The sequence below is a fragment of the Micromesistius poutassou genome (genome assembly GCF_964030765.1).
Source record: "Micromesistius poutassou genome assembly, chromosome: 1".
Classification (NCBI taxonomy): Eukaryota; Metazoa; Chordata; class Actinopteri; order Gadiformes; family Gadidae; genus Micromesistius; species Micromesistius poutassou.
Genome location: NC_140271.1, coordinates 2408617 through 2435795, shown reverse-complemented (window position 1 = coordinate 2435795; position 27179 = coordinate 2408617). Strand labels below are relative to the sequence as shown.

The 27179-nt window shown below is 43.6% G+C and overlaps 1 protein-coding gene across 1 annotated transcript in view; it reads left to right on the top strand.

Annotated features, from left to right (window-relative positions):
• Nucleotides 1-9878: 9878 nt before the first annotated feature.
• Nucleotides 9879-27179, top strand: part of LOC311347887 (inactive phospholipase C-like protein 2) — a 76535-nt gene continuing 59234 nt past the window's right edge. The window contains exon 1 of the mRNA XM_084470021.1: nt 9879-10683. Within this exon, the coding sequence (XP_084326147.1) occupies nt 10372-10683 (312 nt within the window). The 5' untranslated portion in view covers nt 9879-10371. The remainder of the gene's footprint in view (nt 10684-27179) is intronic.

Below are 27179 nucleotides of genomic sequence, written 5' to 3'. Positions count from 1 at the left end.
ACAAGTACAAAATAACAAACTTGCAAACCGCTCTCAGTGCAATTACAAACACACAACAACAAACACAACGTGCTCCTCTGTTGCTGTTTGACATTATCATTACATGACATTTATATCAGCTGACGCTCTCATCATTCTAACGCAACTTTCAGTAAGTGCATTCAACCGCGACGATGCAACTCAGAAATTGCACAAAATCATGCAAGCGTATACAATTCATCATAAAAGCAACCTGCTTCGAGTGCTAACATTTTAGAGACAAGAGATGAACATTTGTTTTTTTTTTACATTGTTGTTTCCTCCGCTCTCACTCACCACCTCAGGTAAAACAGCCTCTGCTTTGTATAATTAATCATAACAAATGCAAGTGTGTGTGTGTATATATATATATATATAATATATATATATATATATATATATATATATATATATATATATATATATATATAATGAGTATGAAGACAATTGGAAGATGATCTCTTATTCTAAAAGGCGTTTATTGTCTCTTCCACAATGCTGTGTAATGACTTGTGCGTGTCTGTGGAATTTCCCTGTTGAATGTTACACCAACCCACCCTCTTCACAAGCAGATGAACATCTCAGACTGGTATTTTATTTGTCAATTTTACACATATTTGTCCCGTTTGATTTCTCTCCAGAATCGACAGCTAGTAAAAAAGCCTTACAATAGATAATACAAATACTTCACACTGTATGCATTTCAATATGTTGGTCTCGATTGACGATTACCGTATTTAAAAAAAAAAGTGTTCTTTTCAATTTGTTTTGTTTTTAGCGTCCATTCTTTTTTCTGATCCTCCACCTGCATTGGGAGTCATGTGATATATATTTTTATTAACATTGTTCTCTGACTTTTGGTTCTCCGTGGACTGTGTTATCTGTGTGATAGACCAGTACTGTATGCTTTTCGATGTTCCTCGTTTGTGGTTTGGCTTTTAGGCGAGGTTTCCTAATTGGGGAAAAAAAACAAAAAAAAACACAGCTGTTGCGGTACAAAAAAAATAAAATGAAGAACGTTTTTTAAATAATTCTAAATCCATTTTGTGTAAAGGATAAAAATATTAAATGTCATTAAATAAATCCAATTTTTTGGATTGTGTACAACCTTTCATTTCAAATGCATGTTTTAGGTCTAACACTATAACAACTGTCTTGCCACAACTAAATAGGTATATTTAAATATATAGATATATATTTAAAGAGACAAAGCTTAAAGCGTTGTGCATTATTAAATATGATGTATTATAAATGCACACAGCCCACTAACCCATAAGCAATTATCTATTTGACTCATATCATGTAATACTTTTGTCTTGGAACGTCTGACATCTGGTGGCACATACATGTATTACATAAGACTTGCATGTTACCCTGCATCTCACGTTCTCAAATTACTAAGTGAATAATTCATTAATAATATACAGGATTTACCAATATAAAATTTCCAAAAAATGTCGATGATCTATTGGCAATTTACAAATCTTTGTTTATAATATTATACGTTAATTTTCCGTTCATCGGTGAAGCCACCTATTACCACAAGATGGCAGCAAACGACAGCAGCAATGAGGAAGGACGTACGATTCAGTTCCTCTTTCCAATTATCATTGCATTCGACTTAAAATAAATACTCTGTTGTTACGAATTACAATTCGAATGATCAACAAATACAAAGTTTATTAAAATAAGTTTAAACCATAATGACTATATTGAGAAATGTAAATGTAAATTGAGAACCCAAACCCTAGATAATGAGGGTTAGGTAGTGTAATAAGATCCACCGTCTCTTGCTGTTTTTCATGGTTGAAGCTTTCTTTTCCCTTTGTAGCGGTTGTCACATGGTTGTCATGCAGCAGCAGGAAGCACGGGGATGAGGCCTGGCGTGACTCAAACCTCCTATAGTTAGCAGTGTAATGAACATCCATGCTACATAATCTCCACCGACGGCCAAATCAATGTCATGTGTCAAATGTGTAATGTGAATATATATTCATATGTATTATATAATAGTATTTATATGATTATTAGCTAATCAATGTGTGCCACAGTGTACAATTGTAATACTGTTACTTATAATAATTAAGAGTTGGAATATTAAGGTTGATCAGGTTGCTTACATGCAGACTATAGGGCTTGTACATCAGAATGCATTAATTATTGTTATTCATTTGATTAATTTTAAACAATGAGTCATAGTAATGTGAAATGCTAAATAAACATAAACATACCGTAGCCTTGGCTGATCAAACCTTAGTTTTGCCAAGTCTCGCGTGAGAAACACTGTGGCACTTTAAAACACAACAGTGTCACCACATGGTAACAAATCGTTTCTCTCGATTAATTGCTAAACGATGACCCAACTCTTTTACTACCGTTAACATTCTTATGCTTCTATGCTTCCAAAATGGAGGCAGTCGTTGCGACGTGGCGTCACGACGTACCGGCCTACAGAGCTTGTGCGTCAGTGCGGTTGCGGAATAAAAAAATCCCGTTCATTTTCTCCATAGAGGTTTTGATTAAAATCCATAATGTCGTAACCATCGATAGAATACTTACCACGCACCGTTATATTGTGAAAGGATGATATATGCTCCTGTAGAAGCCACAAGTTAGAGAAGTTAACTTCTAGTTTTTAGAAAAACCCGTTTTATTCGCTATGTCATTTGAAACCACTACATCACCCATAATCCTAAAGTGTAACACAACGTTTTTGATTGGTGGAGCTCGCTTTTACCATGGAAACGTTTACCCGCACCCACAAAAGTCCAGTCGTCGATGACTGCAGCTACTGAACTCCCTTACTACACCAACCACGATTTCCCTTAGATCAATTTGGGAAATTTGCTCAACATGTTGAACAATATGTTGATATAGAATATATGAAAAATAAAATAAAAATATATCATATATCACTAGCACTACTTTTTAGTTATTTTGGTATAGTTTAAAGCTAGGAATACATCATTTTGGATGAATACGTAACTGGAATACGAGAATGAATTCACATGAGTAATGTTATTGCGCGGTGATTGCAGTCAGGAACGAAGGAACGTACAATGTCAATGACAACACTATACACTATATGAAACACTATACATACACACACACATACACACACACACGCATAATATATGACACAACTTGTATTAACAATATGAACAATATAATAAAGACATATGGCTATATCTCTATAGCCATATCCACATGCCACGGAAAGAATGAGCAAACCCTGGCTCCTGTGTCATCATTTAGCAGAAGCTCCAGTCAAAGTGAAACCTTGGTTTTATATTTCCTAAACCAGCATTCACGGTCAGCTATTCACCCATTTTCAACTCCTGCTTTTCTAATTCTCTGACATCTCTAAAATTCGGACTAAATTACATTGGCGCCAGGGTCAACAAACTGCACAATACTGTCGTATAGGCAAGTGTTCAGATAGTCCCACTGCACAGGACACTCACCATTCTCAATACGATCCCTCCATAACTCGGGCATGTACAATATTAAAGCTCCACAATGTAGAATATTGTAGCAGCTAGTTGTGGGGTTGTGCAGTGCAACCCACCCCAACCCCTCCAGGTCCAATTACTGCGTCGGCCTGTGCCAGTATTACTTCCCTAATGAGTTAGGGTTAGTGACGAGGTTCCTTTATAGATTTCTGAACTGTATTCAGATATTTCGTTTGTAAATGGAAAACGACAGGTCGTAGCTTAGAGGTAAATGTCGCATACATTGAACGGGATTGTTTCACTGCTATTTTTTCACACAGCGTTTTCGGTTTTGCGAAAGGGCACCATTCATTTAAATGGCACCAAGGTCCGCTTTTGATGGCAATCACAATCTTCATATTCATGAATATGAATATGTCATTGTATGTTGTAGAACATGACGGCGGTAACGGCCTGTTTACGTTTCTCAACACACAGTCCTCTTATGGCATCCATAGTGGTAAACTACATTCATAATCCTATAATTATCACTATATGTTATATGTATTAATTATTCATATCGATAGCAGTCTGCGCTGCAAGCCAATGTTTTCTTGCGCTGTGGTTGCTTTTCATAACGTGACTGTGCAGTTGTATAGCTAGGAAGCACTGTTAGATATGATGGAGGAAAAGGCAATGACATCAAAAGCCGACTCAACCAAGGCAAGACACAGATTCAGAATTATGAACAACGTGTGGAAGTTCACGAAGTACAGCATCAACACCAAACTCAAGTTGTACCAGAGCTGTGTTCTCTCCACCTTCCTATACAGCTCTGAATGCTGGAGGATGACAGAGAAAGACCTTTCCAAGCTTTCCGCATTCCAAACAAGAAACCTCAGAAAAATCCTACGTATCTTCTGGCCTAACAACATCTCCAAGCAGCAATTACTTGCTCAGACCAACCAAGAAAGTATAGAGACCATCATCATTACAAGAAGGCGGTGGAGATGGATTGGACACATCATGTGAAAAATATCGCTGGACACCTGAAGGCAAACAAAAGAGAGGACAACCCAAAGAAAGCTGGCCTTGAACAGTGGAGGAAGAACTGAAAGCCATGAAGCAGACCTGGAGTTCTAAGCTCGCCCAAAACAGACAGGAGTAGAGATCCTTTGTTTCTGCCCTACATGCCAGTAGGCATAAAGGGCGGTAAGTACGTAAGCAAGCAGTTGTATAGCAACAGTTTTGTTTTGGATGCCATCTTCCTCCTTTAGAGTGATCGCCTACTTTTAGTGATTGAATAGGGAAATAACCTCAAATACGAACTCTAAAACATTGATGTACTAAAGAATGCACACCCACGTTTTATAATCGCCCTCATCCATGAACTTCCATTCACCCATTATTTTACACTTGGATTAGAAATGGTGTTAAACTCCATGATAATTTGATCTTCTGGGACACTTATAATATAACACTGTTGTGTGTGTGTGGATGAGTGGAGCTCTGTCTGGCTAGCAGTTGATGTTGATGGACGCATTAGAGAGGGTTAGCTTCTTGGACACACATACAATGCCGTCCACATACGTGTGTGTGGATGTGTGGAGCTTTGTCTGGCCAGAGGTTGATTGTGATGTTCGCTTCTGAGAGAGGGTTAAAGGTTGTATCAACGATGTTGGGTGAAGTCACTTCTGTTGGTATTTGAAGCGAGATCCCAATCGAGATACAAGCTTTAAGCTTTTCAAAAACCTATTGATAATGCAATGGTGTGTGTGTGGAGCTCCATCTGCCCACAGTTGACTTTGGTGTCCGCAACTTAGTGAGGGTTAAGATTCTCTGTCAATTATAGTACAATGCCACATTGAGTGGCACAACATCGTTTATGATAACGCTCCTACACAAAAACAATACGAACAAAGTATCAAAAGTTTGGCCATGGGGATAAAACACATTTTTAAATCCTCATCGTTTTTTACTTCGAGCTGATTAGAAGGTAACACAAGAATTCCCATATTCATGGGATTATATATGAATTAAAACACACTTTCCGCTAGGTTTAATCTAAATATACAGACTACACCTTTAAAGGTTACACAACACTGTTATGCAAAACATGGACAAATTTAAAGTTATTTCGGAAAGTCACCTGGCTTACCTTTTACTGCTGACCAAAACCGTTCCTATGCCATAGATTTCATCTCTCAGTGATATTGTATTCCTAAAAATAGTTGACTACACTATCTTCATTGTTTTTGTCTTATAGTTCTGAAATATAGTTCTAATGCTATAAAATGAAGAAGTAGAAAAATAGAAGAATATAGAATATTTTCTTTTGACACCAAAGACAGCATTTGAAGAGGATTTCCAAACAATTTCCTCACCCAATGATGAAATAGTTTCTCTTCCTTTTGAGTGCTGTGAGCCTGTGACTGATGTGTGGAAAAGCTTGGATGCACTATGAAGAATGCTTGCATATTTGTCGTTTAGCGAAAGTGCAATCTCACTGTACCATAATCTATTTTGAAACACATATAGGGATCATAGAGGCGAACAGCTTCACGTTTTGTACAAGAAACAAGGAACAAGGTAAAAAAAAAGGAAAAACTATTTATTTAGCCATCCGATGAACAGCATCAAACAAAGAAAACACATGTGCCTAAACACACACACACACTCACTCAGGTGTGTTTATGAGGACATCCACACACAGACGCGTTGCATTGAACACACTGTCATATTTTTGACTGCATCTCTATACACAGTTGATGCTGATACTTTTGTTGTCTAACAGTCAACAAACAGAAGAAAATCCACTTTCAGTTTCGGTTATTCTGAAGTCACCACATGTCAAAATAGATTTGTGTGTGTGCGTGCGTTATCACCCCCCCCCCCCCTCCCATGTTTCACATTCAAACAAGACAACCCCCCTCCCTGGTTCCTATGGTGTGCTCGAGCCAAGGTGACCCCGACTCTCTGTATCCACATCAGCCCAGCATGGCACCTTCTCAACCTTTCTCATCCTCTTTTTCACCATAAACTATCTGCACACTGTCTAAATACAGTACATCCCCATGACATATACCTAGATAGAGTATGCATTCACATGTATAGATGTGCATCTATATTTTCCATTCTCACAACATTGAATTATTATTCAAATGATGTCCTGCTAGAAAGTGTTGTCCTGCAACATGGCAACCTGGTACCAAAGGACTGAACGTCTATACTTTAACATCCAGCTAACAGCCTACAGCATCCAGTTAACAGCCTATTGTATCCAACCTATAATTACAACCTGTAGCTAACAGCTAACAGCCTATAGCATCCAGCTAACAGCTTAGCCTATAGCATCCAGCTTTATCATTGAGGGACCAGCTTTTAGCATCCAACCTGTAGCATCCAGCTAAGAGCCTATCCAACCTAAATCATTTAACTTTTAGCATCCAGTTAACAGCCTATCGAACATATAGCATCCAGCCAACAGCCTGCAGCATCAAGCTAACAGCCTATCCAACCTGTATCATCCAACCTATAGCATCAAGCTAAAAACCTGTAGCATCCAACCTATAGCACCAAGCTAAAAACCTGTAGCATCCAACCTATAGCACCAAGCTAAAAACCTGTAGCATCCAACCTATAGCACCAAGCTAAAAACCTGTAGCATCCAACCTATAGCACCAAGCTAAAAACCTGTAGCATCCAACCTATAGCACCAAGCTAAAAACCTGTAGCATCCAACCTATAGCACCAAGCTAAAAACCTGTAGCATCCAACCTATAGCACCAAGCTAAAAACCTGTAGCATCCAGCCAACAGCAAACAGAACTCTGGCTGTAATTGGTTGGGCCTTCATTTGGCAATTATGGGGAGGTGCTAATGGTCTTCACACATGACTACCCTCCCTCCAAATTGGTTTCTAATTTGATTCAGACACTGTGAGTTTTACACCAATCATTCATCAAACTGTATGTGTATTGCATGTTATAAATGCAATCCAGTGGGAGCAGGGAAGAGGAAAAATAAAATGCTATAATTAGGCCCAAGTGTTTATAAATTAAATTATTTGCCACTGATTATCAGCAACACAGATATCGTCACATGTGACCTCCAGGGCATAGGTCAAGCATTGTTTCCGTGGTGACCAAGTGTCTGTTGTTTACATGAGAGATATTCTGTCTTTTCAATATTCCAATATTCTCTTGTACCTGAGCATATAAACGTATTATTCTTTATATAGTTCATTTTTGTTCTGTTGAGTGTGTCTTATTATTTTATGTTCAATAAAATACACTTTTTTCTTTTTAGTGTTATTGTACCTTGTGTCTTGTTATATTAACCATGGCTCTTTCCTGCAGGAGGTTCATTGCAGCCATTTCAGTTATTAACCCAATTTCCTCATGGGAAATTTAAACTTATCTTGTCTCCTATCAATGATAGGAGACAAGATTAGTTTAAATTTCATTAGTTAGTTTAAAAAAAACTACGTTTCTGGCAATCAAAAATAAAAACAGTGCTGATAGGCTATCAGCACTTTTTTTGTTGACTGTTGAAAAGTAGTGAATCTTGCGGTTCCTTCTCCAACATTTTCACCAAACCTAGAGTTTAACAGAACAGACTAGGAGCGTGAATACAGCTGGCCTACATACAAATAGAACAGAACTCAATCACATAGAAAAAAAGTCATATATATCACCGAAGGAGTCTGAAAAGAAGATTCTTCTTAAAATAATCAAAACCTGGCGAAGAACAAACGATATCACCAAGTAGAATGGAATATAATCAGATCTTTTTCTTATATGCAGTGTCCATTTTTCTGGTATAGACCAGTCTTTTGGATCTATATATATATTTTCTCCACATATTTAGTTCCAGTAATGCCTCTTTATAAGGATACATGCTTGGATGACGATGTTTGGGTATCGATTCAGACATAAATGAATCGATGTGTGATGATCTTATGTAAAAAAAAAAAAATGAAATGTTCAATTATGCACTGCCACACATAGTAGGCCAGTATCATGCCCAATTAATGCAACAATTCTGCATTGCACTATCAAGTCTAACTTTATTCATTTGTTTTAATTGAATCAAACTCGAGCAGCGTGTGTTTATCTAATCCAGGGTTTCTCAACGGGGGCGGCAGCGCCCCCTGGGGGGCGTTCGTAGAACCTAGGGGGGCGCTGGGAACGAACACGGGGGCGTCACAACTTCGCTTGTGTAGCGGTCATTATTTTGAACTTTTTAAACTTTCATGGTTTTCAAATATTTTCGGTGCAAAAATAGGATAACTGAAATAAAAAGCCTATCTTAATATGGGTTTCTAACCCCTCTATCGTCTCATCTACTTTTTACTTTATGCTCAGTGCTGTCATGATCGCCATAGTAACGCCGATAAACAAACCCACCTCATCGCAGTAGCGTGGTGCTTTAGAAACGAGTTCGCCCTCCCCTGACTTCCACTGGTTGGTTTGCGGGACATGCAAAGCAAGCGGCGGATGGGGCATTACACTAAGCAACATGAACCTCATCCATATTACATAGTAAGGCAACACAAGACGTGAATAAAGCTAACTCCGCTTAGCATGCTAATTGTAAACAATAGAACGTGCGCATTACGTGTAGACCACCGCAACGTCGCTCATTACGTCTGTGAACCGATAAACACTTTCATAAGGTACGCACACCAACCGGCACATACGCATTTAACACTGATGTTACAGGCGCTTAACTTGTATAGTAACAAACTACTTTAATTACTATTTGGCCGCAAACTTAAACGTGCTACTCTCAGAACGAAGCGGATGAAGGCTGCACGTGCACAGCGTTGCTAGGCAACGTCACGTAAACAAAGGGAGTCTTTCGTGCACATATTGAACCCTAGTTCGCGGGTTAACAGTTCAATAACCAATAAAAATGTACACAAGCACTGTTACGTATTAAACTTCAATAGCTCAATAATAAAACCTTTTAATAAAACTCTGAATACACATTTTCTTGTCCAGAAGAAACCAAAACGGCACAGAAGTTTTTTATTCAAGCAATGTAGCACGAGTTGGAGTGGAGTTGGTGATGGATATAGCCTACCCACGGGTGTCGCAAAAAAATGTTTAAACAAAATTAACAACAATAATAATGGGGGGGGGGGGGGGGGGGGCGCCAGAGGATCAGGGTAAGGTAAGGGGGGCGTTTGCTCAAAAAAGGTTGAGAAACACTGATCTAATCGAAGAGTGAGTTTCCCGGTCTTTGGTGCGCGTGATTGAGTTGTTCAGTGCGCCCGTGCCGTGGGTGTGTGGTGGCGACGGCGCGCGCACGCTATTGAATTGTCCCGCGGATGCACGTGGGGAGCGTTCCCATTTGCAAGCGCTGAAAAGTACAGGACGAGGCAACACTCACACACATACACACACACACACACACACACACACACACACACACACACACACACACACACACACACACACACACAAACACAGGCGCTATAGCCAGACTACAGAGAGGAGCGGTTGGTGACAGGCAGACGAAACTGAAAACTATACCCGCTGTAAACAGAGTGGACCTTGACACTCCTTATATTATTGTGAGAACATTTCGACGCCAGTGTGGACGCCAGCAGAAAGCTAATCACGGCAGTTTAGATCGGGGGGTGGTGGGGGGTACCATCTGTTCATTTCTCAGTCGAGCGGTCTGAGAAAGAGTTGATCGACAGCGCACTTCAAATCCTGTCCCCCCTCCTATCGTTGCCTTCCTGTTTTGACATGCACTCTCCGACGATGAATGGATGGTGACCCTACTCTTGGGAACGTTTCAGATGTCCGCAGACTCCAAAAAAAACGGGTTCCCCGCTTTGAGACAATGGATTGTGGTTGTGGTGTTGTAAAGGGTTCGCTGCTGCTGCTGCTGCTGTAACCGACCGGTGGATCATGGAAGGGATACGTGCTTCTGATGCGGGTTCAGGACATTTTATGGACCCTGCCATGGGTGCCCAAGTGGCACAGAGTGCGACAAACATAGCGGGATTTAACAGCGATGACACCCTGTTACCACTCACTGGATCCCGGGCGTACTTGGACGTTTCGCCCGCAGCAGGGCACCCGTTCTACGGAGGATCGGAAGTAGTTTATACCAACGGGCGATACAGAGAGCACTGCAGTCCAAGACTTGGAGGTAGAAGCCGCGATAATTCAGCCGAGCGAAGTCACGGAGCTGCAAACACACCTTGCAGCATCATGAAGGTTAGTTGATTTGTCGAGATGACTATTTGCAGGTATCTTCCAAGAAGCCCAGGATATAGTAAGACTTATTTACAGAGAACAATCAAACGCCCCAGGGTCCCTGTCCGATCGGGCTACTATTGAGTGTGCACGTGAAGTCCAACGATTGCCCCATTCATAAGTTGGGGAATGTTGTCCTCGCAAAAAATGGTTCTCAGTGCTGTCCCAGCATGCTCCAAGAAGAATGCATACCCCGGCTAGGCTATGCAGGTGGAACAAAATAACAGTTTCCAAGTCTTAAAGGAAGACAATGACCATTATTGTAGTTAGCAGCAGTCAGTCCCCTGACCCTCAAAGGAACATGAGTATCTCTACTGTATATGGTGAATTGGGATAAGCCATTGCATCTTTTTGCAGCTATTTTCTCTTACAGCTGCCTGCATGACACAATGTAAACAAGAGACAGCAAAGAGTCTTCCCCCGTGATATCCCACTGGTGCTTTTGCGTGTGACGAATATACTGTATGCAGACTTATAGATCAATGAAGAGACTAACATTTGAAAAACTACAACAGCACGAAGTGGTACTTGGCTATTATTGTGTATGTGTGGCCACAGTGAGAGAGTGACATATACTATCATATCTTAGCCTGCCTGCTTAGCAACTGACACAACACCCTGTGTAATTCATTCTCCATTCTCCATCCATTACTGAATCCCCTATGGATGTGGGCGATCTCTCTCTCTCTCTCTCTCTCTCTCTCTCTCTCTCTCTCTCTCTCTCTCTCTCTCTCTCTCTCAGGTAGACAGCACCCACACATAGCCCAACGCCCACACTGTGTTTGACGGTAACCCTCTAAAGGAAATCTCGAGAAAGGCAGCAATTGCCGCGTTATTGATATTATGATAGCAAAATCTTCTAATGCAGTCCTCACATAAACACCTCCGGGTAAGCGGAGACCTCTGAGCTCCAAACGCCACAGAGGTCTTTGAAGGGCTGTTCCTCACATCTCGCCCAGTGTTTCAGATCCTGGAGTGAATGTGTTCAAACTGAAGACCTCCCGTTGCTATTACCCGTTGTGGCCATGAGACTACACGACCGTCTTATTCATCTTTCCCCCTAGCTTCTCTTTTCCCTTCTGCCTTATATAACCAAGGTCATAGTTCAAAGTCGTTCTTCTTAGAAGACATCCGACGATTAATATTGGCAAATAGGGTACATTGAAAGGATAGTGCGTTGCATGGGATAATGGGTATTTTTAGTTTTTCGAATGTTGGATACCTGGAAAAAAGCAATGCTTGATGTAGACAGAAATGGGCCGTATAATATGCAGGAGGTTTAAAAAATCGTGTTATTATTATCAGTCTAGTTTAGTCCAATACCTTCCTATAAAATAATCAATAATGTAATATTATTGGTTTGACTATTAAGTTATTGTCCCGAGCCATAGTCATAGCCATAGTTCTTTTCTCAAGATTTGCTGAAGTATAAATAAGTGTCAGTATTGAAAAATCAAGGGATACATGGCAATACAACGCAATATCTGTGTCACTGCTTACTCAAGTGTCGTTGCTTAATCATCAGCAGCGGTGTGAATTGTCGCCTCTGCGGAGGCATAGCTTCTCAGAATAAGTCCCCTGGAACCTTTCACTAATAAATGCGTAACTGAGAACATCCGGGATTAGTTTGTATATCCCCCTAACTCTTTAAACATCAGACTGGTGGATTAGACCTTTTTGATGTTCTCCTTATTCATGAAAGCATTTCCGTTGTGTTGACTGATGGACTGATTGTAGGTGGCAAGGCATGGAGGCTCTCTGTTTCCACAACATCGTCGGCTCCTGCATAATGCACTACGGCGTCGATGTATATACTGTAGTCACGGCAATAAAAAGTTTAATATTTGAGTCGTTCCTGTCATTTGTTGCCGTTTGGTTTATGGGGACGTCATAAATGTCACATTCCTCTAAAGGTCTCTTTAATGCCTCAGAATTATCTGCTGTCAGCATCTGCGTCTGGCATAGACGATTAGAGATGCAGGGTGCGTATGATATGGTATGTGTGCGATGTAATGTGTCTGTCTGTGTGTGTGTGTGTGTGTGTGTGATTGCATGTTTGTGTGTGGAATTCTGTGTGTGCGCGTGTCTGTGTGTGTGTGCGAGCGGGTGTGTGAGTCTCTAGGCTGTGTCTCCAAGCGTGGGTTGGCAAATAAGCAATCACAAAATCGCATTTGCTTGTGTTACCGTGGCCTCTAGGGGGTTTGTGTGTCTGTCCTCCCCCCACCCACCCTGTGTCATTTCCTGGGCAGGGGGAGTGTGTGTGTGTGTGTGTGTGTGTGTGTGTGTGTGTGTGTGTGTGTGTGTGTGTGTGTGTGTGTGTGTGTGTGTGTGTGTGTGTGTGTGTGTGTGTGTGTGTGTGTGTGTGTGTGTGTGTGTGTGTGTGTGTGTGGTGATGAAGCCTGAGTTGTCTCATTATGTAAGGATGGCCTGTGGACAGCTGCAGGGTGGGCTCCAGCGTGGCTGAGGGGCGAGGAGGAGAGCAGACAGACTGTGAGCCAGCACTCCAACGCTGCACGGAGCTGACGGGATTGTGTCCCTGGGAATGTGGCGATGACGACGGCACCGTCGTGTCCCAGAGGACAACAATATGTTTTCCCTTTCCCCTGTGGTTTTGACCACCTCTTCATTTACGTTTTCCTTGCTTTTTTTTTTTTTCCCGATCTCTCGACAGGCACGGCGCATTTTCAAGGTCGTTTATGTTCACAGATCTGCTGGGAGCAAGAAAATGCTCTGTTCAATATGTTTTGTTGGGCAACGAGCAATTTTGCCTCACAACATAAATGTGGAGGACTGGTATGCATAAACATTGCGCTTCAAATATGTTGTTTTGCGTCATTAACTCAATTACTCATTACTGTAAGATATTTATGAATCGGTCGTTGTTGAAGTTGTTGTTACATGTTATGGAGCCTCCATCACAGCCGATTCATTTAATTTATTAGATGCCACTGTGTTCTATGTTTTACCTTAAGAGATTTCTCCTGACCACTAAAGAGTTCTGATGGGCTATACTCAGCTGTTCATTGTAAGGGAATTTGTCCTCGTGATGAACCCAATTTGTCACCTACTTTGTGAATGTGCTTTGTTGTCGGAATTCAGAAATCAACCAGTTAATCAGTAGTAGTGAGTGTATTTGCATTCTAGGTACATAGGGATAGTGCTTTGATGTTTTCAGCTACCAGTGTCCACTTAAATAATCTGTTATTTTTCAGTTAGCATCTGACAAAAGACAATCTTGAACCTAAATAGTTTTAAAAACCAAGAATAAGTGACTGATAAGAGAGCTGAAGGAAAACCACCCTGTGTCTCGTGCGGATCGGGGCCCTTGTGTTGCGTCGCTCGTGATCACGTTGATTGCGGTTGTGCGTCACGCGTCCGGCGTCATGCCGTGACTCTTACAATAACGGCAGTAAAAGCAGCAGGCAGCAGTGGGCTCTGCAGTCGGAGCAGCCTGGTTGATAACGGGGCCTGTAAGCCATACTGGGTGCTTATTTAAGGAGCGTGGTGGTGGTGGCGGTGGTGGTGGTGTTTGCAGGAATGGCAAACATCACACACCACAGGAGAGAGGAGGCGTAGGGATGGCTGCGCTTCATAGCAAAAGCCTTTCAGGCTCTACCAGGGCTATCAAATAGCAACCGCTTGGGTTCGTACAGAAAACACACACAACGGTGGTGCACAGGAAGATGAACGTTTCATTGGACTTGACAGATGCTGTGGCATGTCGATTTGAGGTGTTACAATTAGTTGCCACGGTTCGGCTGAATTTGGCAATTTTCTCAAATGGATGATTTCAAAGCATTTTTTCGGATGCCCTTTTGAACAAAAAACTCTTTTGACTCTTTCAAAGGTTATTCAAGACATTTCTGCATGCTTTTGTACTCCACGATATCTTTTGACACCTGCCATCTTAATATACAACCTCCATTTACCCAGTCAAAGAATTGCATGGGTGCATAATGTTCTTCAATGCTTTCTTTTTAAGCCCGACTTCCTCTCCTCCTCTCCTCCTCTGGGGCCCAGAGCTGATTTCCTACCAGACTCATTACACTGTCCTCAGCTGTTTGGCTTTTCTTTCCCTTTTTTTCCCTCCCTCTTAAAACCCAATCAGATAAAGCACCTAAAAATCCCTGCCCCTTTATTGATCTTCCCTGATCCCCTACCCTACTGCCCCTCATCCACCGGCCCCACAGTCCCCCACCCCCCCTGCCTGCATGCCCTATATTGCTTTCACATTCTTCCCCTAATGTAAGAGGAACCCTTGCCCAGGTGCTTCCAGGAATCGGATGAGCGTCGTCCTCCCGTAATGACAGGGGCTGGGCCCACGTGTGCAATCCTAAACACATAACCGTGATTACATGTCCTCCGGCTCACCTCCCCGGGACAGGAACTGACACACACCTTTGCACCTCGCGGCTCATTTTATAATTGTATATGCTGCTACATGCAGCCCGCAGTTCATCAGAAGCTTATCTGTTGTTCTTTTTCCACTGCTAAGCTACAGTTTAATTTTACTTAATGAACTCACTATACTTATGCAACTTATGCAATACCTCACCCCTCGCTCCATGCATGGGTGCCCTGAGTGCTCCGAGGTTATTCAGAGTACACGCACTGTACTGATGCTAATGCTATACCTTATATAGCAAGGGTCAACGCATTCTACCTCTTTCCCCAAACTCCTACCGAGACCACGGCTGAGGAGACCACGGCTGAGGAGACCCCAGGAAGGACATCAAACATTGGAACATCAAAGCCCAGTTGAAAAGCCAAGGAGTTTGGTCTTTGAAAGGAGATCATGCCTAAGTAATGTCCAGACACTGTACACATCCTTGCTCTTTTTTGTGCAATACCGCCCAAAAGACGCCATCCCCTACAATTGCATCAGTGTTTGCTTCTGGCAGGGAGGGAGAGAGAAGACAACCGCATGAACCACTCCTTCTCATGTATCAGGCGAGCAGGGAGTGACTGAACTTCCTCTGTATCGCTTGATGGCATGATGGCTCACGCCATAATAACTTGAGCTAAGTGGAAAGCAATCTCAATTGGCCATTTATTAAATTAAGGTCCCAAGATGAAGGAGATTTTTAAATATTGAGGACAAGTGATTCAATTGGCCGCCATGGTGTGTTTGGAGCGATGCCTGGTCTTTGTGATTCGTGCTGGGCGTAAAACAGCAGCAGAAGTCAGTGGTGCTCTGGGCAGGGATGAGGGTGCCGGGCTTATCAGGATCTTGTAGGAGTCTAAAAGGTATGACATGTCATTTATGCTGCTAAGGGTCAATCAATGAACACATGACAAAACATGTAGTTTGGTGAGATAGTGAAGTGGTGTGGAATCATCAGAGTAGGTGACTTGAAACATTAAATGAGTTGACAAGCCATCAAGCTGAAGATAACGTGATGAGGTCGAACACAGTCAAGGGGTAGCGTAGCAGGCCTATCCATGGTCAAAACAATCATACTAAAAATAACTTGATGAACGTTATAACACTGCAATTGAGAAAGTTCAGCGTTTGTCTTGTCCTGCTAAGGAGGTGAACATTTTGAATATTTTCCCATGGTTAAAGGGTCATGTTGACTTGCCACCAGGAGTCATAATGTCATAATGTCATAATGTCATAATGTCAGTGGCTCCATTTAGTTTGGCATTTGTAAAGCACACTCCTCCTTCTCCTCCTCCTCACTATGCCCCAATGTGTAAGCCCATATCGAGGTTAATATAATTATATATATATATATATATATAGCCTACATATATTTTATGAATTTTACAGACTTTAGAATTAATGCATTTATCCAGAGGGATTTAGAAGAATCAGAGCATGCAATCAATATTGGACAAACTGTACAAACAGTGTGCCGCATCAGCAAGTTTCTATGCAGCCCCACTGAGATCATTGTACAATCCTTCACTCAGTGAGGTCCATGTCTTCCAACGTAAAGCAGTGGCGCATGGAGGGGGAGGGGGAGGGGGAGGGGGAGGGGGAGGGGGGGGAACAGGTCCAACCAGTACTCTGCTGCCCCCCTGGTATTTACCTAGATGAGAACTTTGCTGCCCCCACTGTATTTACCCAGTGTGTGTGTGTGTGTGTGTGTGTGTGTGTGTGTGTGTGTGTGTGTGTGTGTGTGTGTGTGTGTGTGTGTGTGTGTGTGTGTGTGTGTGTGTGTGTGTGTGTGTGTGTGTGTGTGTGAATACGGGAGGAACCCGTTTCTTGAAACCCCATGCATAAATTACTGGAATGGGATGAATTTGTGATTGAACAGAACATTTAGCAGGCTTATCCTGAAAATAAGCCTAATTGAGGGGTAATTGTGATAGCACTCTCAATTTGGATTATTATTATTATCCGCTTTGATAAATAGGCAAAAGAGTACCTAATAGTGAATGACATTGTCTAAAGAAAAAGGAATGTTGTCTAAATGTCATCTGAATTTATTTATGTATTCTCAATATTCTGGATGTATTTTGAAATGAGTCCATTTATCTTAGTTGTATTCTGGGTGTGTCCTGGATGTGTTGTGAATACATTCTAGTAACACTATGTTTTGGTGGGGCTGTAATACACGGCTGTATTTACCACTCATACATTTGTTTAGCCCATACACGTCCCATTCATGAGATACACCTCGGGGCAGTGAGAAAAACACATAAACGCACACACGCACGCACACATATACTGAAGCACACAAACACACACACACACACACACAAACATATACTGATGCACACACACACATGACTACATACACATATACTACTGACACAAACACACACACACACACAAACATATACTGAAGCACACACATATACACTGACGTACACACACACACACACACACACACACACACACCTTTTAGGGACAAGAGGCATGTTGGCTGTCTTTTACCATTATCATAGATTCACAAAGATGTTGCTTACTGTCACACTCACTCCGTCTGTGGGAAGAGTGTGTGACACTGTTTGTGTCAATTTACACTGTGCTGTTCTGCACAGACGAGTGGCGTTCGTCCTAAAAAACCATGAAAGCCGACAACCTGGACGGTTCACAGTCGACGGGGACATCCGAGGAGAGGTTGTGTGAAGGAAACAAAAGTTAATTGTTAAGAGGGCTGAGCTACCAAAGCAATCACCGATGGTGGCCTGCTGTTAGCCAGGCTTTTACAGAGAGCGCCGGCAGTGACGGTGCACGGCTCCCCGTCAGGAGCCTGGAAGGCTGCGGTGTCGTCCAACTAGTGGCTTTTTTTTTTTTGTGCCATCTGGTTCCTGTAGCTTTTCTACTTTGTTGCTTCTGTGATGCTATTGGGTGCCAATGCTGGTTCGGTCGCTCCCCCTCCCTCGCTCTCTCTCGCTCTCTCGCTCGCTCTCTCTCTCTCTTTTTTGTTCTGTGTCAAGAAATAAGGATGGAGGGAAAGACTGAAAGCCAAGTTTGTATAATGCATACAAAGACTGATTAGCCATGAACTGATGTTTGAAATGGCAGAGAGGAATGGAGAATGGTTGAACTCTGATATTACCATGCATTTAACTTACACACATATCGATGGCTATAGTGCAAAGATCTTCATGCTTAATGTTCCCATGTTGCTCTCTCTCTTTCTCTCTCTCTCTTTCTCTCGTGTGTGTGTGTGTGTGTGTGTGTGTGTGTTTCTCTGTACCTCCATTCCTCCTTCCTCCTGCTCTCTCGCCAACCTAGCACTTTGGCAAATCCCTCTACACCACAGGTCTCCGCCTATTTATAGACCGCAGTGGGGTTGTCTCCATAGAACAACTGATGGACAGGTTAATCTTCGTAAACATGTTTACAAGACAAAGCCCCAAATCAATCCCGGGCACAAATGTCGCTTCATAAAACAATCAGCCTTAAAATAAATCTGAAAAAAAAGTTTGAAAGGTAAAGTATAAAACACACACACACACACACACACACACACACACACACACACACACACACACACACACACACACACACACACACACACACACACACACACACACACACAGGTGGTGGGGGAAAAAATCGATATAGAAGGCGATATTTTGAGCATGCAATTATATCGATACAGTATTGCAATATTAAATTATTATAAAAAAGTACTGCTACTTTACTCTGATAGTAGCATGTTGACCAACTCTGAACAAAAATTCCAATATCTCCAAATGAATTGAACATTTTGGTTGTTGACCTTGCAGCCAACAGGACTGGACTCTAGCAGTACACATTTTTTTTTTTTTTTCTCAATTTGATTGAAGCTCTAATTTTCTCTTATTTATATGATTATTCTCAGGTTTATGTTACTCTATTACGTCTACTTTATGTTACTCTATTGTATTTAAATTATTTTAAGTTATCTGCTGGGAGCTCAGCAGTCATGTGAGGGGTCTCCTATTCAGATAATAATTACTAAGGTAATATGTCCTGAATGTTCAAGGACAACGTTTTTGCACTTGAGTTAATGTGTAGAAGATAATGTTGTAAATGTGGCATTTGAAGTGAATTGTCTTATTTTCCAAATTTTATGTAATGCCTTTGAATAATATGGGGGACATGAACCTCAATATATCGCGAAATCGAACGCAATACTTACGCTGTATCTCAAAATCGCAATAATCGAGAATCGTGGCCCAAATATCGCAATACATAATACGGCAATTCACCATGACGTCACACTATGCTCTTCCGGGTGGCAAAAGCCGATGCGTTCTCCGTTGGCACCACTAGTAAACAAACCCTTCCACGATCGAGAAAACAGAGTAAAATGGCTTGAATTAATGATTTTCTTCTTGCAGGGTGCTACGGGACGTCTCATTAATATATATATATATATATATATATATAATATATTATATTATATTAATATAGTTTTCGTCATTGTTTCAACTTCAGATCAACAACAATGTTTTGTTGACTGTGTGACATAGTCTTTATTGTTATTTATTTATTATTATTTAGAGCTACTACTCTGAAAACAAAATGGAAACATTACAAACAATTCAAACATTAAATCCATCTTGGAACATTCTTTGTGACCAAAAAAAGACAAATTCATCACGGAAAAAAAAAAATACCATATTTTTCTTCCAAACCGACGCCACACCACCGCCGCTGTGCTGACCCCCACGCTGGGCCCCGCGGTACCGCCGCTCTGCACCTGCTCCCAGACCGGAGAGGGGGCCCGCGGTGGGCGCAGGGACGGCTGCGCGGACGTTCCGAGGATGCACCAAGAAGCAGGGTCCGCTGCATATGGAGCGGCCTGCTGTCTGCAGCGCTACATGTCTGTTTACCACCGTGACTCCATGATAGGCACTGGCACCGCTCCGCCTCAACCAGGGATATTCACAGATGGTGGCGTTTTTCTCTTTTTTTAAATTTTTATTTATTTTCGTTCTTTCATTTTTAATTTTTTTTTTTTTTTTTTTTTTGCCATGGCGCAGATGGTCCGAGTTGAGAGGGGAGGGGAAGAAAAAGAAACGCACCATGGTCTTTAAGCACAGGAGACACAGGCGGGCGTACGGTAGCGCTGAAGAGGCCGAGCCGTTGCGCCGTCCCCCCCCCCCCCCCCCCCCCCTCCTCCTCCTTTAGCGTTTCGCACAACAAGCCGCCTGGCTCCGTATTGCTTTGTAACGGGGGGCCCTTATCGGACGAGTCGACTCGGCTAACGTGGTGTGACTCGGCGTCATGCTTTCATATTCGAAACATGTCACACGTTCTGTGTTCATACGTTGTTGCTGTTTTTTTTTTTTCTCTCCGTGCTTCAAACACGAGTCGACGTTGGGTTATGTTCGGCCGTCTGACTGACCCACATCGTCTGGGCTACACACTCTGTGTGCAGATGATCACGGGAATGCGAGCGCCTCGGGCTGTTTGGCCCATCCAAGTAGTCATTGGCTCTGACCTCTGACCCCCCCCCCCCCCACCCCAGGCCATACCTACCCTCCCTCCCTGAGCCTCAGGCGCGATCACAGCCGCGCACGTGTCGTGAACGTCGATGTTCACAGTCACATGGGCGCACATGGGTCTTGTAGCCAACGTGCACCGATGCCACTGGACACTCGGGTTTAATCTTAAAGAGATTCCCGGGAATACCCGTCCAAACCATTCCCTGTTTCCCGGGATGATGTGTACGCCTGCAGTTCACTTGGCCTAAAACGTACGCCACAGCTTTGTGCGTGCGACGGTGGAACACACAGCAAGCTTATTTTAATGAATAGCATTACATTGAATTGAAGCACCATGTAGGCTGCTGGCATTATTTATATTGTTGTTTATATCCAACCGTGTCGGCAGTTGTTTGAAATGCTGAATTAAAAATGAAGAAACGGTCGGTTAATTTTGAGTGATCATTGACAATATTTCTAGATCTGACATTTTTTGGCTATCACAGAGCGCATCGCAGCTGCAGCCTTTGATCACAGAATATGGAATCTGTCTCGGCTTAATAGGATGGCTTTGAAGGCGCCAAGTTACTTGCTTTAGCGGTATAATGAGTCGTTTCTTGCGCTTGAGGTCTTTCGGTCCAAAAAATAACAGAATACGTGGTTTGATGACGCGGCGAAGTAGCGTGGGATCATGCGAGTTGTTGTCTTAGCCACCATTTCCTGTGAAAAATCTATCTGACTCAGACAGAGGTCATTTTCACAGACTCGGTTGTGTATTTTTCTTTTAGATAAGAGCATTTTAATAAGTTCATTCACTTTTTGTTTGGTCACTTTTATGGTGAATTCAATCATGGGGTAGCCCGAGGCTGTTATCCGTGGTCTGAAACGATCATACTTAAAATAACTTTTTGACTGTTGCAGCAACATTATAACTTTATAGTAGCTAGATCAATATGGAAATATCATTGCATTACTATTTCTTGTATTTCCCCGCTAGTTATGGGGTGAAGGGGTTATGAGTGACAGGAAAACCATTAAACCCACTTTTACCTTGAAGAAAACAACAGATTTCTGTGTTTTTAACGTTGTTGGAACCATTTGGGATACTTTAAATACACAACTCAACAAAATAGTTAACCTAGGTCTAGTCTTTTTAAGATATTTGAATGCGTAAATGTTACATATTATCCCTTTAACAAATATTGTTGTTTTATACATTGAAGAATTCTCAAATATAACCTACATGAGGGGGCAGAAAGATCCCAGGCAATGCGGTTGGCATTTTTAATGTTTATTAACAATGGCATTCTTTATCCTCAATAATTGTCAATGCCAACATATAATACACTAAAAACAAGAGCATTTCCGGGGCTTCCTCGGATATTGGCTTCTGTTCCCCGGATAGAAAATGTTCCCAAATCGTTGGGAAAGAACATGAACCCCTACTGTGATCACTGGATCACATACAACATACACGCTGTGTTCACACGTGAGATGAGCTCTTCCCATTCCGATTGCCGATCCATTGTGTTTCCCCCCCCCCTCCACCCCTCTAACCAACACAATAAATGATCACAGGTCTTCTACTTTGCCCTCTGGGTGGGCTGATATTCTCATCTAAATCAACCCTATGGATTCTGGGAACTTTCTTGGATACGAACACGGACGGGAAGCATGCGTGGGATGGGTTGTGGCGTTATTGCTCTTGTGTGTTTGTGTGTGTGTGTGTGTGTGTGTGTGTGTGTGTGTGTGTGTGTGTGTGTGTGTGTGTGTGTGTGTGTCTGTGTGTCTGCGAGCACGTGTGTGAACATGTGTGCGAACGAAGGAGAGCAAGAGCGAGAGGCAGATAAATTGCGCATGAGTCTATCCGCCGCGTATGCGTGGGTCGCAGGTAATGGGATTCTGAATGCATGTGCTTACGCTGTACGTGTGCTGTATGTGAGCCGAAGGAGACAGAGCGAGAGCCCAAAGCACTGACTCAGCCCTCGGATATTAGCTATAGATATTTATGTCCAACCTGTTCGTCTGGATAGAGCCTTTCGCTCCCCAACTTCACGTACACTCGATGTACTCCTGATTTAAGTATTTATGTATGCAAGCCATGCGACAGCCAATTTACAGCAGCATTACAGAGCCCGGTGCTCCGTCACATTGAGTGCACTGCCAAATGTGACAGAGAACCGGGGCTCTGTAATGTCGTTTGCTGGGGGGGGGGGGGGGGGAAATATACATGTGTATATGTTGTTGAATAAAGTCGTTAATTACCTTCTCATAAAGCATGCTGCGCGAGGGCAGAGAGAGCAAGGGGAGAACGGGAAGGCACTGTTTGAAAACGTCTAATTACGCCCCAACAATGGGGTCAGCCGCGACAGGGGGAAATTTAATAGTGTTGTTTTTTTCGTAGGTTTGAAATATTGTCTTCAATTACCGCAGCGCTTTATAATGAGTTGACTCGGGTCATTTGAAAGATCTGGATTTAGACGCCCTTTATATGTGGGCTGGGAACCCTGATCATGGTTGTTGTATAATGTTTGATTCCAATTACAGAACAGGTCAGGTTTAGTTGCTAGGGACAAAACTAGGCACAGAGTGACCTAGTTTAAATACAGCGTCGCAGTGTGTGTGTGTGTGTGTGTGCGTGCTTGGGTGCGTGTGTCCGAGTGTGTGTATTTGTGTGTGTGTATGTGTTATATTAGGAATCAAAGTGTGGCAGGAGAGACTAAGGGTTCTACGTGCTAAACTGAAGCCAGAGTCCAATTTTATTATTTGTCCATCCGCGTACGTACATGTGTGTGTTTACACCCCTGTTTTTGTGTGTTTTGTGTGTGTGTGTGTGTGTGTGTGTGCGCGCATCAATGCGTGTTACTTTGAGTTCATGACTGCAAGTAAAGGTCACAAACCCACAGAATGATGAAGGGGAACAACAGAATTAGTGCACAGTGGGGGCTTGCGACCACAGGGGACGTGCGTGCGTTTGGCGTGCGTGTGTGTGTGTGTGTGTACGTGTGTGTATATTGTGTATACCTTAGTGTAGTGTAGGTGCAGGTGTCTAGTTCTCTGAGCGTAAAAAGGTGAAGGGTAGCCCGTTTGGCACGCTGGGCCCGCAAGAAATGGAGATAGCTCCCAGTCACTACAGATTAACATTCAGACCAGCGAGCAGCTAACCTCTGCAGCAGGCATGGAACACATGGGAGGGAGGGGAGGGGGGGGGGGGGGGTGCGTGAGGGATGGGAGGCAGGAAAGGACGGAGGGAGGGGGAAGGGAGGGAGGCAGGAGAGAGAGAGGGAGAGAGAGAGAGGGAGAGGCAGGTTGGTAGGGAGATAAACAGGGGAAGAAGAGAAGCAGGCAGCAAGGGGGGGGGGGGGGGGAGGGAGGGAGGGATGGAGAAAATGAAGAATAGGCAGGTAGGTAGGGAGGCAAACAGGGGAGGGAGGGAGGGAAGGAGGGAAGAATAGAGGTAGATGGGGAGGGGTGAGGGAGATAGAGAGGGAGGAATAGAGGCAGGGAGTGGTGAGATAGGGAGGGAGGGAAGGAAGGAAGAATAGGCAGGAAGGGGGGGATGGGAGCGAGAGGCAGGGGAGGGAGGGAGGGAGGCAGGTAGATACGGAGTCCAAATAAAACAGGGGAGGCAGGAAGGGAAATGGAAAACAGAGATGCATGGGAGGTCTTAGGCTATGTGGACATTTTATCCTCCACAGACCCTTAAAAAAAGCCAAGCTTCACCCTACCTTTTCCCCAGCATCCCTAGGCACAGAGAGAGACAGGGAGAGAGAGGAATATCTCTATTGAACATAAATACCTATAGAGTGTTTTTTTAGCTTTGAAGATAAAGCTGTGAATGTGTGTGTGCGTGTGTGAGAGACAGGGAAAGAACGAGAGGCATGAAAGGCGGTGCAGAGACGAAGAGAAATAAAAGAGTGGTTGTACCCCATACATTTTTCATTGACGCGATGCAAGTTCTTTTAGTTTGAACTTTTTAGCCCACCCAGTCATTCGACCTGTCCTGCTGAACCCCTCACAGTCAGTAAGAGGCAACCCTCAACTCCACGCAGTCATGTTTTGAGATGTCTTCCCCCAGTGTCTCATCAGTAACCACTACACCGACACAGACACTGCGTCGTTGTGTATTTCAGTAGTCTGCTTTTCATTCTGGAGCTTTCACTGTTTGTGCACATGCTTTCCCGCTTGTGTGTGTGTGTGTGTGTTCTGACATTGCCTGCGACAGAGGTCATCAGTTAGACTCAATTTGGTGCTTGTGTGAGTGTGTGTGTGTGTGCTGTGGTGTGTCTATTTAGGTGTGTGTGTGTGTGTGTGTGTGTCTATATTTCAGTGCTTGTCTATCTAGGTGTGTGTGCTTTTATCTGGCTGTGAGTCTATCTAGGTGGGTGTCCTGTCTGTGTTCATTCCTGCGTGTGTGTGTGTGTGTGTGTGTGTGTGTGTGTGTCCTTAACATGGTGCATTTGCAGAGATGTCAACCATAAAAGCCTTGCGTTAGTCTTCAGGGATCAGTGGCTCCACTGAAGGGCAGAGGGAACCGGTGTTGTGCAGAAGAGAAGAGTGAACTTGTGGCGGGACTCCCAGCTGGTAAGTGGGGTAAGGTCAAACAAGGATACGCTCGCATGCATGCATCTATAAGTGATGTATGCATGAAGTAAATGGAGCAACACATTATGCACTCCATTATGTCTGGAGTGAATACACAGGTATATATGACCATTGGATCAATATTACATCCGAATGAAATTGCAGCCTCTTGATATTATGATTTTGCGATATCTTGAATAATGCATGACGTTACACTGCTTTGATTAATTTAGGAGAAGGGTTAGGTTAGGCTGTGTGGACATCGGGGATGGAACTCAGCAACTATTTGATTGTTTTCAGTTGATTTCCCAACTGGCATACATACACACAGTGTCACACACACACACACACACACACACACACACACACACACACACACACACACAGGAAAAAACACGAGTCAGCCATTCTATTCAGGGGATCACATCATGTTTATTTGATGATTTATATTCATTTATTCACACATACTGTGTGCATTATTTGTTTAATATGTGTGTGTTTGTATATGTGTGTGCGTGCGTGTTTGTGTGTTGTGTTTATTGTAGAAGCGAACCGTACAGAGACAAACCCACCCCCCCCCCCCCACCGAAGCTGAGGCAGTAACCGTCTTCGTGCCATGCATTCTTTAGTACGCGCGTGTGCACGTGCGTACGTGCACGCACGCGTCTGTTTGCGCAGGCGCACGGAGGGCAGAAAACATCTGGTGTGAGATGTGGGGCAGGTGGAGGAGCGGTAGAGAACGTCTGGACAAGGACTGGGCTCTGGCTGTGGCTTTGGTCGGGGTGGACGATGACGATGAAGATGAAGATGATGATGATGATGATGATGATGTGTGTGGAGGGAGGTGGCCGGGCGGCGCATAAGCCATTGCTGGTGGTAGTAGGAAGGATGTCTGCGACGTGGAAAACGGCCCAGAGTGGTGGCAGTGATGGAGCACAGGAAGGCACACGCGTGTGTGTGCGCGTGTGTGCGCGCGTGACACCCTTGGCAGTAGATTAGGTGATAACAGCAGTAGCAGTCCAACTAGTGACTAGACCATGGCACCCCGGGGGCGATCCTCTACCCATTGGATCATCATCGTCTTTGATGGCAATCACGCAGCACGCGACCGGTAAAAGACCCGCAGGCTTCGGGTGTCAGCGCACGCACACTCCTACTGAACCCCCCCCCCCCCCCCCCCCCTCGTCATGCTCTTGAGGTTGTCCTTGTGTGACAGGATGCAGACCGGATGGTTTGTCCTCCCATAGCGTCTCATTCGGAAGCAATGAAATCACACAACTGATGAAATCACAGTACCGCACGTTATATTTGAGAACCTCACGTTTTCTTTTTACAATTCTGAAAAAAAAATTGCGTTCCCACGTCTACGCCACGTCGTCTTTTTTCACGGGCAGTACTTTTGGCCTCGGTTTGACACGATGCGACCTGTGTGGCGGCGGCGACCGCAGAGAGCCTGAATGGCTCCCAGAGTGTGAGATCCGTTTTTTTGGCAAGCTTTTTTTAAGAGCCCTACTTGAGGCTACACAAAAAAAATGCTCAGGGCCCTTAGCCCCCCTAAAAGTTGTCACAAAATGACCCAGCGCTGCCGACGGAACGCTGCACACGTGAACGCTGCTGTCCGTCAGCAGTATCTCCCGGAACCGCACCCACACTAAGCCCCACCCGCTAGGCTAACCGTTACGTGTGCTTTACGCTAACCGACGTTGACCCCAGAGCAGCGGAGGTCGCGGGGGGGTGTCGATGCGGGGGGGGCGCGGGGGGGGGGTGTCTTCCTGCCGCGACCCCGCTGCGTCATGGCGTTGCAACCATGTTGTGATGTAATTAGAACACCAGACGACCTGCAACCTCTTATCGACAGGCCGCTTGATGCGACCGGGGGAGGGCAAGATGCAATTAAGAGGGGTTAATTTTTAAACGGGTGGGAGACGCATATTGACCCAGCTTAAATGAACATTGCTTACGCACACAGGTCAAAGCACTTGACAGGTAGTGACACA